This window comes from Eurypyga helias, unplaced genomic scaffold (assembly GCF_000690775.1).
Source record: "Eurypyga helias isolate BGI_N326 unplaced genomic scaffold, ASM69077v1 scaffold34358, whole genome shotgun sequence".
Lineage (NCBI taxonomy): Eukaryota > Metazoa > Chordata > Aves > Eurypygiformes > Eurypygidae > Eurypyga > Eurypyga helias.
The window spans coordinates 20762-36324 of NW_010269425.1; the positions used below are offsets into that span (position 1 = coordinate 20762).

Below are 15563 nucleotides of genomic sequence, written 5' to 3' on the forward strand. Positions count from 1 at the left end.
TTACAGTTTAGAGCTTAGACAGGCAAATCAAACTACAGTGGCTTATTGGCTTCTTGTGCATCAGCTGAGCTGCAGTGACTCATTATACGAGCATAATTAGCCCCCAAGAAAGCAAACAAATGCATCTTGGAAGGGATTTTCGCTGTCTTTCATAACTTTGCTCCAGGCGAAGGAACTGAACTTATCTCCTGTGTGCCCTTACCTAAACACATCTGCACCCAGAAATTTACTGAGGTGCCACTGATGTATTTTTAAGCCACCTCAATATGACTGGGTGTCTGTGCCTTGAAAGAAGGGGTGGAACTGAACACCAGTGGCAAGCAGGTTATTTTGGAGATGTCTTCCTCCAGCCAGTAGGCAGATGAGAGGCTCCAACAATTCAGAAACGGAAGTTTAAAACACTGTATTACAACCTTTGTATATTGCAGTTCCTGTCTCATCCAATACTCGTAAAACGTACTTCTGGAGCAGGTACCAGCTACAGAGAACACTTTTTCTCCATCTCACACAGAAATGAACTGTAAGGGTCGCTACCAACACTGGATAAGCAACTACGGGAGGTGAGATTATTCTGTCAGCGCAGGTGGACAGTTTCTGCAGGGAGCACATACCCAACGTGCTCACCGTTTCAAGCCCTTTTCCAAGAACCAAAGGGAAGAGTTAGTCACTAGTGACCCTCTTCTGAATGCCCAGAATCCCCTTTTGGTCTAAGCCTTGAACGACTTGAGAGAAAATGAGCTGCAGCATCCACTCTTCCTGGAAGGACAGGCCGACAGACGACAAGCTGACAGACGACAAAGGCAGCGGGACAGTGTCGAGTATCAGAGGACACTTCACTCCAAGGATTCAGCCTGGGAGCCTGGCCTTCCATGTGAAGCTGAAGCACATCAAGCAAAATGCAAAAGCATTTGTTCAAGATCTGCTAAGAACTCTTAATGCTTCATTTCCTATGAAGGGGTTTTATCAAGGTTCTGGGCAAGTGTAGACAGGAACCATCTAAGGCTGAAAATACTGTCATTCCTGATAAGAGGCAGGGGCTTCAACGAACAGGACAGTGGAAGATGGGGAACATCAAAAGACAAAGGCTTATTTACCACTTATGTACCACACTCATGCGAATACATTAACTGTTTTTACAACACGGAGTGAGCTGCATTTTATCATACAGATAGCTTATTCTTCTCAGTGCTGACACACCAGGGTGTGCTTGTCAGAACGAACATTTTTCCCTAGAATTTACTCTGCTTTATTCCTCCTTAGTTTTTCAGTTACAGAGGCGGTTTGGCAGAGCACATTTTAAAGGTTTGGATAATGTTTCTGGTGTAGGCTTTTGGTCTATTTTTGTTTTGTTGTGGCTGATAGTTGGCACATTCACCCTGAGCATTAGGAGAACTGGTAGGTGACCCTTTGTTGTAGCTTGGCAACACCCAAGAACTCTGCTAAGAAGCAGCCAAGGACTCACCTAGCCTTTCGAATACAACACAAACAGTAGTCAGGATAAACGGGCAAGGTGTATAAGGAAACACTACTGCTGAGAAAGAAATAGAAGGACACAGGACTCAGTTGTCCCTTGCACCATAGTGATGGTTACTGAGAATAACCCCACAGGTGAAGTGGAAGGAGGTATTGTACACATACTGTGCACAGCAAACATCTACACTGTGACGTACAGATCGTAACGTAAGTTCATACTCAGCTTTACTACAAACTAATTTTCTTGTGTGAACGAGTCCCAAACCAAGTAGGTTTTTATATGCCTGTCAAAACCCATCTTGAACATGAGGGAGCAGGTTCTGTACATCTGACAGAAGGAAGAGGGAAGGCAATGCTTACTGTATCTCAGTGCAGTATGGCTGGTGTACAACAGTTCTTCAGAGACCAGGAAAAGCATATTTAAATGTTTTCTATCTACAAATCCTCCCCTTTTCCTCTCTGCCAGACTAGGAGTGTATGCTAGACAATATGAAGTAAAAGAAAGATAACTGGAAACAGAGAGGAAGGGGAACATAAGGGAGAGTCTCTCCATTGACAGCTACAATTTTTCAGCGACAGGGTAGCTCCCCATAGTTTGCCATTTGTCATCTGGAAGCACTGAACTATGGTTATCATGTGCAAGGCAAGGAAATTGCTCACACTGTTTTTCACAGCACTACCTTGTACCAACTACTGGTGTCAAGAGCAGTTGCAAATGATTTCCTGTGAGGGACATCCTCCTTGAACAGAATGACTCAATTTTACAGCATTCACAGAGTAATTTCCCAAGCTCAATTTAACAGGAAGTTTTGCACGGCATGCTGCTGGTGGTTGGGAGCTGTCATGGTGTGCAACAGGCAGAAAAGGATCAGAAATAGACGTCTCATCAGAACACCCAGAACTTATCAAAGTTCAGGAAAAATTTACTCTGGACTGGAGCCTGACATGTGGGCAGTCCTGGCTTACAGCAAATAACCAAAATACCTGTAGATGTTGGTTTTCTTGCATTTAGGTCATCAGGTCATCTACTGTGCAGAAGTGGATGCACTGAGTGCTGTGCAGGTTAGTGTGGTTTTCATATACACTGCAGGAGCCACCACCACGTGTGTTTTTACCAGCATATGTTTACCTATTCTTGGTCATCTATAGAGCTGGGTGGGCAATTAGTAACAGAAACTGGTGATTCAAAGGAACAGCAACTGTTCACGACAGAGATGTTAGATTTAATAAACCCTTCTTTGGTCAGGTTTCTCTTTACCACGATGGGTTTTTTCATCACCGAGTGAGTTGATCAGTGAAGCCAATATCTCAGAAGCCAGACCCACAAAATGGGAAAGCTAGTTTCAGGCCTCTGCCAAATGTGTAGCAGGCTCTCAAACAAAAGCATTATTCTGATTGCAGTAGGCAGTATTTCAAATAAACATGGAATTTTTAAAAACCTTAACCAACTGTGTCACATACTTTCAAACATATGTTGAGCAGTGATCTCTAACAGACACCTACAGTGTTTGTTACCACTCGGGCACCAGATACCTGAATACTAGAGAGATGTGTCCCAGAATTAATGTCTTCAAGAACAGTCCAGAAAAGCTGTATCAAGCTAAAATGGGTACCTGCAGAAGAGTGCCAGGTGAATACTCTCCTTCTTCAAGGACAAGTTTAGAGCCATACCAAAAGGCTAAGGCATAACACAGGAAAATTATAAGCCACATGTAACCAGTGAATAATCCCATTATTACTCCTTTTCGAATTCCCCAGTGCTGAGCAAACACCAGATTCTTATCATATCTGTAGAAAGAGAGAAAAATAAAAGGGGATGAAATGAATGTGATAGACAATTCAAAATGAGCAAACATCAACGAAATGAGCTGTGCTACAGTTAACAGAGGGTCCACGTAAGGTTTGCACCTCTCACTCTTGTGAGAGACCACTGCTGAAACCAGCAATGCTCCCAGGTCCTGAAATCCTTGTATGTTCTAGTGTAATGAGCACGAGAAAAGCCACGCTCACTGCAGATAGCTTGCCACAGGGCCTGGGGAATCTGGCCAACGCTTCAGAGCACATCCTACAGCCATGTTATGTTTTAAATTAATTAAAAATCTGCAGCTTGACATCATCAAATCGATATGTCTTGCTGGAACTAGTTCTCTTACTTAGCTTGAGAGTACCCAAAGTTTTCAGATGTGCTGCAAAAGTGATATATCGGACAATGTTTAGGGGAAAATTTAACAGTATGTTCCTACAAGTGGGAATGACTTGAAGATAGTACTGACAGTACTGATGTTTTATTTCACTGACTGATTGAATTATGAAACTGTTTTTGCATATGTCATGTTATTTGAAACCTAAATTTCTGTAACATACATGCATAAAATTCTCAGAGCTAACAGATGGTCACTGTTGTAGAATTTAGAGACTAATTGCCATGACTCCCAAGCGCATTACAGCATTATGTTGCTACAGGAAAAAGAAATCACAGACTTCACAATTTGCCCAAACAAACCTTTCAACTTCTTTCTTCTCCCCACCAAAAGCAGCCACTGTTCTGATGGATGACAGCACTTCATCAGCGACAGCTCCAGCTTTTGCATAAGCCTTTAATTCTCGGCCTGTTAGTTTTGCCACAGCCTACAAAAGCATAAGAAATGCTGGTTACCCCCGATCTGCAGGTGCAGACAAGGACAGCAGTGCGCAGTGCTGGCTGTCACACTGTGCTCTCTGCTCTGCCTGAGGTCACCTCCTCCACTCTGAGCACGCTTTAGGCACACTGCACACGCAAAGACTTCTGTCTTCTAGTATTAGGGCATATACCTCTGTAGCCCACACTTTGCAGAACAGTTATCCTCACAGCTCTGCTCCAGGTAGCTAGAAAGAGCAGCTGACACCACCTGCTTTTCCTTCCTTCCTCCCTCCCTCTGCTGCTTAAGCATTGTGGGAGGAAGGGGAAGCTTAAGCGGCAGGATCAGCCCGTTAGCCACCGTGGCAGAGCTCAGCTTCAGGAAGAGGTAATGGTCCTGATGGGGGAGGATGGAAACCCCCACTGTGCTTTGTTGCTTGGGCTAACAGCAAACAGTCCCTTCACAGCAGCCCAGAACACACTGTATGCCAAAAGTTTACTTAGGAGCACATTGGCTTGGGAATGACATATCACTAGAAGTTGCAAAGTGTCATAATTTGCTTTGTCTCTTCAAATACCCTACCCAGGCACCTAGTAGGCACTTCTGGAGACAGGAAACCAGGCTAGATTGACCTTGGGTCTGTTTTCTTTATAGTAAAACCAAAAAAATGAGCTGGAAAGGCTCATAAGGCGGAAACACTTTACAGTGCATATCTGAAAGGAAAGGGATCAGGACAGAGACATAAGAATGGTGGGAAAATGGGGAATGAGCTCAGAACAAAACTACAAATGAAGGAAAGATGCATTCTGGGGTTTATTTTATTCCCTGCCAGGATTCTGCTCCCCTACTTCACACCAACTCATTATTCACGTCATCTACTTGCAGCCAGCACAAGGTACTACAGGACATCAGGAAGACAATAAATTAGTCAAATTTACATCACAGGTTTGATAGCAAAATGTCTGCAAACTGCTTCTGACGTCGAAGTGGGATAGCCAAAGAGCTGAACCCAACCAAAGAGCAGGGTGTGAGAGTGCAGAGGAGGAGCAGGAACTGCCCAGCCCTGCTGGGTGTGGGAGAGGAGGTGAGAGGGCAGAGGATCCTGCAGTTTCCCTCTTCACTGTCATTCCTTTGCATGGCAACAGGGAGTTTGTAGGGAGCGGATGGAGGAGCAGAACAGGAACAACTGGCAGAGGATGCAGCAGCTGCCAGGAGCAGGGACAGCTTGAGGTAAGTTTGAGAGGTTCTTTTAAACTATTTTACAGCTCCAAAACTTGATCATCTCTAAAAGCCCCATATCTACATAGAGAAATCAAGTCCTGTGTCTAGTGACCATCTAAACCAGGTGTGTAGTAACAGAGAGAAGGTGTAGGCCAGGTTCTGATCTCAGCAACCATATATCCATCCACAGGACCCAACAGAGGGTATGCTTACACACCCGTCTCAGAAGTAGGATATATTATTCTGGGAATCAGAAAAAGCACAGCAGGAGCAAAGCCCACCTATCCCTCCCCTATCCCCGGTGCTGTTGTGACTGTAACCTGCCTCTCTTGACTTCAAAGGAGTGTAATAGCCTTCTCTTCCACCAACTCTCCCAGCTCTATGGCATGACCTTCCCTGCTTACCGTACCTCAGCACGAACCTCTCTCAATTCACTTACCAAGCCATAGATAGCTGCTCCAACCCCAAGCAGAGGGCTGACTGCAATGATAACCAAGGTCAATTTCCAGCCACTGACAAATCCGAGTAGGAATCCACACACAAAGGTGGTTAGGCGCTGGATAAAGATCGCTACTTGGTCAGCAATAGCCTCATTAATTTTGTTAACATCACTGGGGGGAAAAAAAAAACAACCACAACAAAATCAACAAGAAAACCAAAAAACAACATAAGATTGGTGAGTGTATCTTTCGTTTGTGTTTCAGGTCTTGGCCACATTTGGGTCAGTTGCTTTTCTTGGAGGGGTCCCTTCCTGATCCCTATTCTTTCCACCATCACCCCTTCCCTGGGCCACAGTGAGAAAGCCTGGTGCCTTTGCAGTGGCAGAGGGCTTTTATGCATGAATAGTGCAGATAAGATACTGTCTTTTCCTAGGAGAAGTCGTCCTGACAGCAGACTCCCTAGCTAGTTCTTACTACTCTGCCCCAGCAGATTCAAAGGAGGGGGCAGAGACATCCCAGCTGGATGTAGCTATCTGATTATGGAAAAACAGTAAGGCTGATAGGGTATTCCTCCCATCATGGGGCACTGAGGATGTAACGTAGTGCCTTGCTGAAAGGGCAGGAAAAGTGAGTAGGGCGGTAACTCTTTTAGTTCCACCTTCCATCACCTCCCTGTTTTCTTCTCTCCACCCAGCAGGTAGTTCGTTCTCTAAATGGGAGGGAGAGTGGGAAAACTGAGAAGGGCTACATTCTCACTGGATGCAGTGAGAAAACATGACAGCTCTATCACATGGGGGACAGTGGGGCAGCAGTTAATGTGATTCAACCCTTAGGCAGCTGCGGAGTTCATCTGTTCTCTCTTACGCATTGCCAACACAGAAAGAATGTCTTAAAGCAAACAGTCGTTACACTTCTGCCACTCCTGGCTACCACCTCACCCTGACAGAAGAACTGGGAACTCCTACAATAAATAGGAGCAAGTGGCTTTGAGGTTTAAAGAGCAAGGTTGTTAGCTCATTGATATATCAAGTGAAATTACAGTTTTCTATTGAAAAATTTAAGAGCGTTGAGTTGAAGAACATGTTTATATTTCTTCTGGAGAATGTTTTTGCAGTCAGGAAGGTTTTTGTAGACACAGGACAACGTTGTTTGAAAAAACAGGGAACTAAGTGTTGTTTATTAGACAAGTATATGCTCAGCTCCTATTTTTTGCCAGAGAAATTCTTCAGAGTGACTTAAACTTGGCACTTATTCTTCATAAAAAGAACACCACAGAAAGGCATAGATACCACTGGGCGGTAAGTAAAGGCAAATAAAATCCCCTTCAACTACAGAAGAATGTTCTGCACGTGGGACTACTGGTGTGGAGGCACAACTAAGAGCAGGGAGCCACCTAGAGTTGGCATATTCACCTCGCAGCTGCCCTCAGCCTGTAAACAGGAACCATTAAGAAAAGGAGCAAGCCTTAAACTTCGCTTTTCTCAGGTCTAAATGTTTATCCAGGATAAGGAGGTTTCTCCATCTACCTTGGGTCCATTTGTAAAGGTAGGTGCTTGTACCTTCTTTAGCAGAAGATTAAGCATGGCTCACTCTTCTCTTTAAAAGCTAACAAAAGCAAACTGTGCCCTTATATAATTTTCCTTTCTGGGAAGTGAGAGAAGGTTCAAACCCATATCTCCAGCCTCGGGAGAGTGTGCAGTGGCAGCCAAATTATAGATTACTCTGAAAGGACTGGGCACAATAGTTTACATTAGAAGGTGTTTGTCAAATGCCTAGTTACTGGCACTTGGATGCATTTGGAAGGAAGTGCAAAATGTTCTCTGTAGCATATGTTTTTTCAAGATTACTTACTCAGAAATTCGGGTGTTCAGTTCTCCTACAGAAGTACAGTCAAACCAGCCTATATCCATTCGCATTACTTTCCTGAAATAAGCTTTCCTGATTTTCTGTATCTGACGAGCTGCAGCCATAACCCAAAAGCAGATCTGCAAAGAGCATAATATAGCTGATAATTTGCAGTAAAAAGTCTTTCTTACTCCCAACAAATGGGAAAAAGCAGTTTGGCTGTTGATAAATTACTATTCAGGTAAAAGATATTCTAGCTACACAGCTATGGTAGTTGTTTTATGCCTTTGATCTTTAAATAATCCAACAATTATATAAAGCCTCTGGATCAAGCATTTGTCTCAGTTCTTATAGGCTGAGAGGAAATGCAAGATAAATTACTTGTTACATGAATGTTATACGGACTAAAAGATTTTCCATCTACAGCTGTAAGTAATATAAGTATGGCAGCCATCCTACCTCAGCAAAACTCTGGCATAGTTTTCAAGAAGGAAGATGAGAAAGTGATTTTTGCAATTATAAAAAGCTTCAGAAGCAGTGGACCCTTTAGCAGATATGCAGGAATCTTCCAAGCTTGTGGCTCATCTGAATCGTAAGGACTGCACCATTACTACGGAATATGTAGGGTATGATTCTTCTCCAGCACTAGTTTTACACTAGTATTAGTCTGTAACATCTCCATAATAGAAACACAGGGCTCAGGGCAACTGAGATGCCTGCTGGGAATCTGCATGCCCCTCAGCTGTTACTTTGGATTCCATAGTAACCACACCTGAGCAAGAACTTCTTGGGGTATGAAAGGAGCAGCATGCATTCACTTCACCGGGTAAAACGTATTCTTGTACAAAGGCATGCATGCACAAATCCAAGAAGGCTTCAGCTTGCCAGAGCTAACCTATTTCAGCCGACAGAATGAGAACTGAAAGCATCTGCTCTGCTCCAGTAGGCAGCTAACTAAGCAGTTAAAGGGAACATAATTATTATAAACTTCATTATTTAGTAACTTAAACTCTGAAATCAAAATAGGGAACAAAATACTGACTTGGAGGTATCCTAACACAAGTACAGCACAACCAATTCCTCCATAGTAACCTGCAAATTTGGTCATTTCTTGTTCAATGTCCAGCAGCCTGAAAAAAAATTAAAAAAGAGAAAAAAAAGAGTTAGCTATACTGTTTTAAGTTCCTCACAGATTTCTAATCTGGTATTTCTTCAAGTTAGAATCATGCCAGCTGGCAAGTCTGCCTGCTCTGCTGACAGAGGCATTGTTTCCCAACACTGAGGCTGTCGCTAGCAGCGGCTGGTTTGATTGGCCTGCCTGTTGCACAGAGGTGGGGTGCTGGCAGGGACCAGGAACCCTTCTGCAGTCGTGGAGCAGCCCTGCAGCCTCTGAGCAACCTCACGAGACCGCATGCCCCAAAACAGAACAGGTGAGAGGGTGTTTCAGGGAACAGCTGCCCAACAAGTTGTCATTAGATGCTGAATGCACTTGCCTTGTGCCATTATACCAACGAACAACACTGAGATTTAAACAGTTTTACAGAGAGAAATGGGGGCTGCTAAAGTCAATTCAAGTATTACTTTGTACCATAAGCTTGCTAATCTGAAATGATAATTTCTTTTAGCTCAAGTAGGAGTATTAAATTACTTCTAATATCAGTGAAGGGCGTTGAGTTGCTGCTATTGCATTTAGATTACTTTGAAATAGGCATTTCATATCATTATCAGTTATGCTTTTGCACAACTTTTTAAAAACATCCCGCAGATGGCAAATTTTATCCTCTTTACCCAGAATTTGGTATACTGGATGTCCTGATCCTATATTCTATCTGCCAATCCCATCTCAGAGGGCTGGCTTGGACAGCCAGGAGCAAATAATTTGGCCCCAGGCACCTGTATCTAGGAATGTGAATCACTTCCCATGTGCTCTGAATTTCAGAGACCTTTAGACAAGTAACTTTTAATTCTAATTAAATATCTAATTAAATGTCACTCGGACATTACAAAACTCTTACAATGATGCACTGAAAAATGAGCCTTAGGAAAGGTTACAGGTTCAGATTTGGCTTTGACAGATAGCCATACCTGAATGAATCATCTAGGCTCCTTTTATTATAGGTAATGGAAAGAAACAGGCACCCTTACAGGGCAGTTCACCTGACCTGCCTCAGGCATCTCCCACAAGCTAAGATGAATTGCATCCTAGAAGCGCTCATTTCTCTTCAACAACTACAGTTTAGCTAATTTGCTCAGAAGTCAGCAGGCACCCACTGGTACCTAAGTCCTAACCAGAATGGCCACAAGTCATTATTCCCTACAGTGTCATTAGAGGAAACAGATTAATGAACTCAGATTTGTAGCAGATACATCTGTTATCAGAACAATCATCATCAAAGAATATCCTTGCAGACATCCACAGCTGAAAGTCCAAGACACAAGCTGACCTATCTCCCTACAGGTAGTATCTCCAGCTCAGCAACAGGACTCTAACAATAACCATGCCCCTTTTTTCTGCCTTACGGACAGAAAACATAAGGTTTAAAGGCTGAAGTGCACTTTCACTAGCAATACATTCTCTGACAAGCCATAATAACAAAGGAAAAGGAACAAATACATCTACTACTTACCCACATCTTACTGTGGAGTTCTTTTCATTCTGATAAATAGTACCATTAATCCAATATATGGTGTTATTTACACATGTCTTGCCTGGGTCTTTAAGCGCTTGCATTTCAATGTCATATTCAATGAATGTGTCTGCCATTGCACCAAACACAAGCAACACAGCTGGCTGGGCTACTCCATGAACAACAGCACAGAAACTACCAACAGCCATCATTAAAATTTCCACAGATGAAGAAAATCGAAACTAAAGAGACAGGAAAAAAAAAATTGATCTCTGGTGACAGTCTTCATGCTGGTTGTATACTGATAAATCATTAATCACATGGATCAGATAAAAAAAAAAATCATTCTCTATAAATTTCAGAAATATCTTCAATAGAGAAAGAAGACAAATCTCTCTTTCCAACCTAATCTAATTGCACCTGTGATTACAGCTTCATAAATTATTATGAGCTCCCTTCAGCTGACAGCAGAAACTGACCATGTGAATGAATGTATATTATCATATTAACATTAATAGCTCAACATCATTCCACATTATCATCATTCCAGAAACTACCTAAAAGATTAAGAACAGTAATTGTAATTCATATATATAGACTCCTTTGCAGATTTCCTGTGGGGACAGAGGGAGAGGGAAGGGAGGAAAAAGCCTTGGGGCATTACGCAGAGCCTCTGACTAGAGTTAGCCCATTTCTCAAAAGTCTGGCGTGCTGTGGTAGAAAGCCAACTAAATGTCTCAGAGCAAGTTCACATAATGAATAGTCTAAAACGTGTTGGCTGAGCCAGAAATTGTGCATTGGCTCCTAATCTGGGAGAAATGTATGGAAGTATGACACAGTATGCAGTAAAAAAAGAATTGAGCTAAATCCTATTACCGTGCATTTGCCATGGGCCAAGAGCACGCACACACCCATCTGGTGACTCAGCTAGGACAGGGCGACTTAAGTTACCTTTGTCATGACTGTGTGAAGTCTGATTCTCAGGCTGAAGTCATGCATAACTATATAGATCAAGCTGTGCCTATTGAATACCAGTATCAAATGCTATAGATCTTGAAACAGGAGCGTAAAGGGGAATCATAGCCTGCTGAAGAACCTGCCCAGGATCTGCAGGTGCTACAATGTCTCTAAGAGAAGAAAGTGTGGGAATTTGGAGGACATATGGAAGAGCGCATATTAGGGCAGACACAAGATAAAGGGAAAAACAAGTTAACATAGGAGAGAAATAAAGAAAAAGTCTTTCTACAAAAACGTCAGAAGAAAATTGTAGCACTACTGCTGTTTTGCAAACCTTGCTCGAAAGAAGTGTAGGAATTCCCTTGATTAAAAAACAACACACAGAAAATGCACAGATATGTGATATCTAATCTCTCAGCACATCTCATGCGAACATGCTGTGTTTACCAGCTGCACTTCAGGAGTTAAACAGGCTACAGAATTCAAACCCTGCAGCTTGACAGACACAGCCCTCTGTGTGGATGGACTGTTCCCTCCACTGAAGAGCTGAGATACTCAGCCAGGCAGAGCACAAGCCACATGGATGCAACTGCACTAGCCCAGTAGTACAGTCAGGACCATATTAGTCTGGACACATTACAGGCTAAATTCCTGGATTACATGCAAAAGAGAAGTAATAAAACCTCTTAGCTGCCTGCTGCTGCATTGGACCTCTCCCTCCTGCAATAATTTTAAAATTTAGATGCACCCTATGGAATTCCAAGACCCACCACAGGCTAGACATACCATACAGTATGATGCATTCCCAAGTTTCTACAGTTACCAAATCTTTCAATACTCGTGGAGCCCTTACAAGGGAGCTAAATTATCTGCCAAATATCACGGAGAAAATTTTTGGCAGAAATAAGAAAGAACCAAAGTTACCTAGATTCATGCTGTGCATCTTAACTGTTTTCCCCATACCTACCCCACACCTAAATAGAATGTGTTTAATAGACAATGATGACACAAATATTGATAGTCAATACCAAGCTGACAAAATGAGAAAGTGTTCTATTAAGTTCTCATGGACTTCAATGGCAAGATTTTATGCCAAATAGTTTAATCCTTAAAAGTTTGGTTTAGTCACAGCTATTCCCCGAAACAACCACACAGATTATTGTCACTGATTCTGCAGCACAACACACATAAAATATTTACAGACGTTGCTTTCATTACCAGCTGAAAGAAGCCAACACGAATACTGTTTTCTTTCTTTTCTGATGACCTTCAAGAACAGAAAACATGGAATTATAAACTTGTATTTTAGTATGTATTTTGTTATATATGCAAAGATAGTACACAGATTTAAACAGAACTCACTTTTCACTTTTCTTCTCTATAAAAGGTTCTTCACAGGTATAGGAATTCCTAGGAAAAAAGGATAAGATTTTACATTAATTCTTTTATTCTCTTGGTTACTTCTCTGAAATTACATTTTATTTGAGATATTTTGCCCCAAATTTTAAGAGACAAACTGGTTTTTTTCAGATTTTTTTGGCAGTGATTTTATTTTTTTTTAATATTTTAGACAGGGACTAAACCAAAGGTTAGGTTAAAATTATCTGAAGGTTTACACTTTGTTTTGTAAGCAGCTCCTCAAAACACTGTTGATATAATGTGGATTGTGGGTTCTTGGAGGTCAGCTGGAGAAAATCCTGCTATCCAAATCGTTGGTTAGTCCTTTTGTTAAGACAGAGAAAGATCCCATTCCCATTCCCCCTTACATTGCTTGTATGTTTATATCTCCATAGTGGCAACAGAGTCTCTCACCCTACCACACAAGTGTTTTTTTCTTCAGTGTTCACATTTTGTGTTGCTATTCTGTATGATCAGTTACAACCTAAAGGACTAGTTGCACCATTATGGATGGGATCCATACTATAGCAAGGAATCATCAGCTGTGTACATTCAGTGATGAAAGAGTATGTATTTTAAATTTTCTTGGTTTTTTTAATGAAAGAAATTAAGCCAAGCTATATTTGTCATTAACAGTTTTGAGAAAGCAGATCCTAGAAAGCCTGAAGGAAGCTTCATATGTCTAGTAGGTAGGACCACATGTGTCACATGTGAAAGTCCAACAAAACTTGAGTTTCAAGATATGTGCAAGGACCATGGTAGACCCTGAATACTGGGCTGGTGCTCTCTGGGATGGGCAACCTGACAAAAACAAAAATGAAGAGATGCCCTTGCTTCCTCATTCTCGGAGTACTTCTCAGACAGTAAACTGTCAGAAAGAGCTGGCACAAATTACAGCATCCATTAGGATGTCCACTCTGCTACAGAGTTGTCCCAAGATCTAGGAAGGGTGGGTCTCTTAACCCCAATCAAATCTCAGCTTATAGCTGAAGCTCAAGGTCTCTGAGTCATTCCAGCTTTTGACTAATCTAGAATTGTACATTTAAACCTTAATATCTCAGTTCAAACGTGTGAGCTAATTTATTTTATTTTAGTCTCACAGTTAAGCTTTAAGATAAATTAATCATGATTGATTAAAATTCCTGAAAAACTCATTTATCAAACTAAAAGCACTGAAGAAAGATAATCACTCTGTGTTTTAAAAGGTTTCTAGGATTGCTTTGGTCTACTTGTGTCAGTTGTATCAAATAAGGCAGTTCAGCTCCCAGAGAACAGCTTTTCGTTTAATACCGTATATTCTATAAATACGTCAGTTTGATCCAATGGCATTAACTTCTTTGAATATTCCTAGAAATACAGATTGTTCCATTTGTGTACATGACTTACTCTGATTTCTTGAAGCTGTTACCTGTTAGGGAAAATAAATGCACATTCTAGTTAATAATTATTGTTGAAGCACATAATCTTCTGCAGACAAGTGAAACATAAACCCTAGAACTCATTTCTGAGTTATAAGCATCTTATTCCCACTGATACATCTAGCCAGGGAGATGAACCGACATGGGTCCAAAAATTCCTTGGTAAGTTTATACAATTTATGCCAGCTTTATCCTGAAGTAGCTGTTTTGAGTCTTGAGTCCCCCAGATGACAGAAATGGTTTTCACTAAATATATTGCATATGACTATTGCCAAAAGTCAACTCATTGTCATTGAAAACTGTTTGCTAGTATTCAACTGAGTCTCTTGCACACTGTTTCATCAAGGAATACTATGCCTTCTACTGGGAGTCCAGGCATGTTCCCTGAAAGGAAGAGCAGTAGCTCTTCCCTCTTGCGTTCCAACAACTTAGAGACTACAAATCCTGTGGAAGAGGGGCAGCTGTGCCCCTGGAGAGTAAGATGAACTTGTCACACTGATGTCTATCTTGGAATATTCTCTAAGGAACCACAACTTAGAGAAATGGAATTATACTACAAGATATAATTACGTGGTAGAGTAACTTCTTAGTCCCCAGGACAGGTATGGATGTTGTTAAAGATGTCACACCTACAGTGCAGCTTGTGTTTACAGGGGCCCCAAAGCAGAGTGTCATGATAAGGGCTGATGTAGAAAATGTTTGCTGTACATCAAGGAAAAAGAAACATCCATTTGCATTTTCTTGAAGTTTGGCAGCTAGTAACAGCTGTAATGGTTTGAAACCATTCCTAGAAGATTCTCCAGGGTTTATCAGAAAAGATAAGGTTTAGAGAAAGCTTCCTCTGCAGGCTTGTAATATAAAGTGTTTTGCAAAAAAAAATGAAGGAATTGGCTACTGGGAGGAAAACAGGAGGAACAAAAGAGTCTGGTGAAGTAGCTTTCTGAGTCATCAATTTAGAGAGCAAAATAAAAACTTCTTACATTTGCCATCCAAGTCAAAAGCATAGTTATCCTCTCCCAGTCTCTTGAAGCTACGCAGAATGACAGGGTCAGACATGGTTAGTTACTTAAAGCGGAGGTCCTGAAGAGAGGGAGGAGAGGAAAAAAAAAACCTATCAGCATACGTTTGTCTGCGAACATACACCGCTTTCAACCTCTGCTTAGTTTTGCCCTCATTATCCCACGGCAATGCCACTAATGACAGCACAAGTTGTAACAGTATAGATGTCCCAGACACTGTGAAACCGTAGAGTAGAAGAACACCTCAGAGAAGCATGCGCAACTCACCCCTAACTGCTAGGCCTCTGAAAGGCTTCAACGCCTCCTGCCTCGAGTGAGGCCTGCTCCACAGGGCTTTGCAGCCCACTGCAAACAGCCCACTCCCCATTAACAGCTGTATTAAAATAAGCCACCTGGTTTGTGCAGATGACACCTATAGGTTATAGACTGAGGTAACTCTTTTGTGCAGATGAGATCTGTATGTTATAGACTGAGGTACTAACACGGCAGAACCTGGCTCAGTTATGAGGGAGCGGCAGGTAGGCGACCTGCCCTTGCCTTGGTCCCA

The 15563-nt window shown here is 41.9% G+C and overlaps 1 protein-coding gene across 1 annotated transcript in view; it reads right to left on the reverse strand.

Moving 5' to 3' along the window:
• The window catches only part of ABCB11 (ATP-binding cassette, sub-family B (MDR/TAP), member 11), a gene marked incomplete at its 3' end in the record, with an annotated part of 35627 nt that extends 20574 nt beyond the window's left edge, over nt 1–15053 (reverse strand). The window contains exons 1-10 of the mRNA XM_010158110.1: nt 14978–15053; nt 13966–13987; nt 12544–12591; nt 12400–12448; nt 10225–10466; nt 8640–8727; nt 7604–7737; nt 5752–5923; nt 3977–4101; nt 3087–3261 (exon numbers count right to left, since the gene is read on the reverse strand). Coding sequence (XP_010156412.1) covers nt 3087–3261; nt 3977–4101; nt 5752–5923; nt 7604–7737; nt 8640–8727; nt 10225–10466; nt 12400–12448; nt 12544–12591; nt 13966–13987; nt 14978–15053 — 1131 coding nt within the window. The remainder of the gene's footprint in view (nt 1–3086; nt 3262–3976; nt 4102–5751; nt 5924–7603; nt 7738–8639; nt 8728–10224; nt 10467–12399; nt 12449–12543; nt 12592–13965; nt 13988–14977) is intronic.
• Nucleotides 15054–15563: the final 510 nt, after the last annotated feature.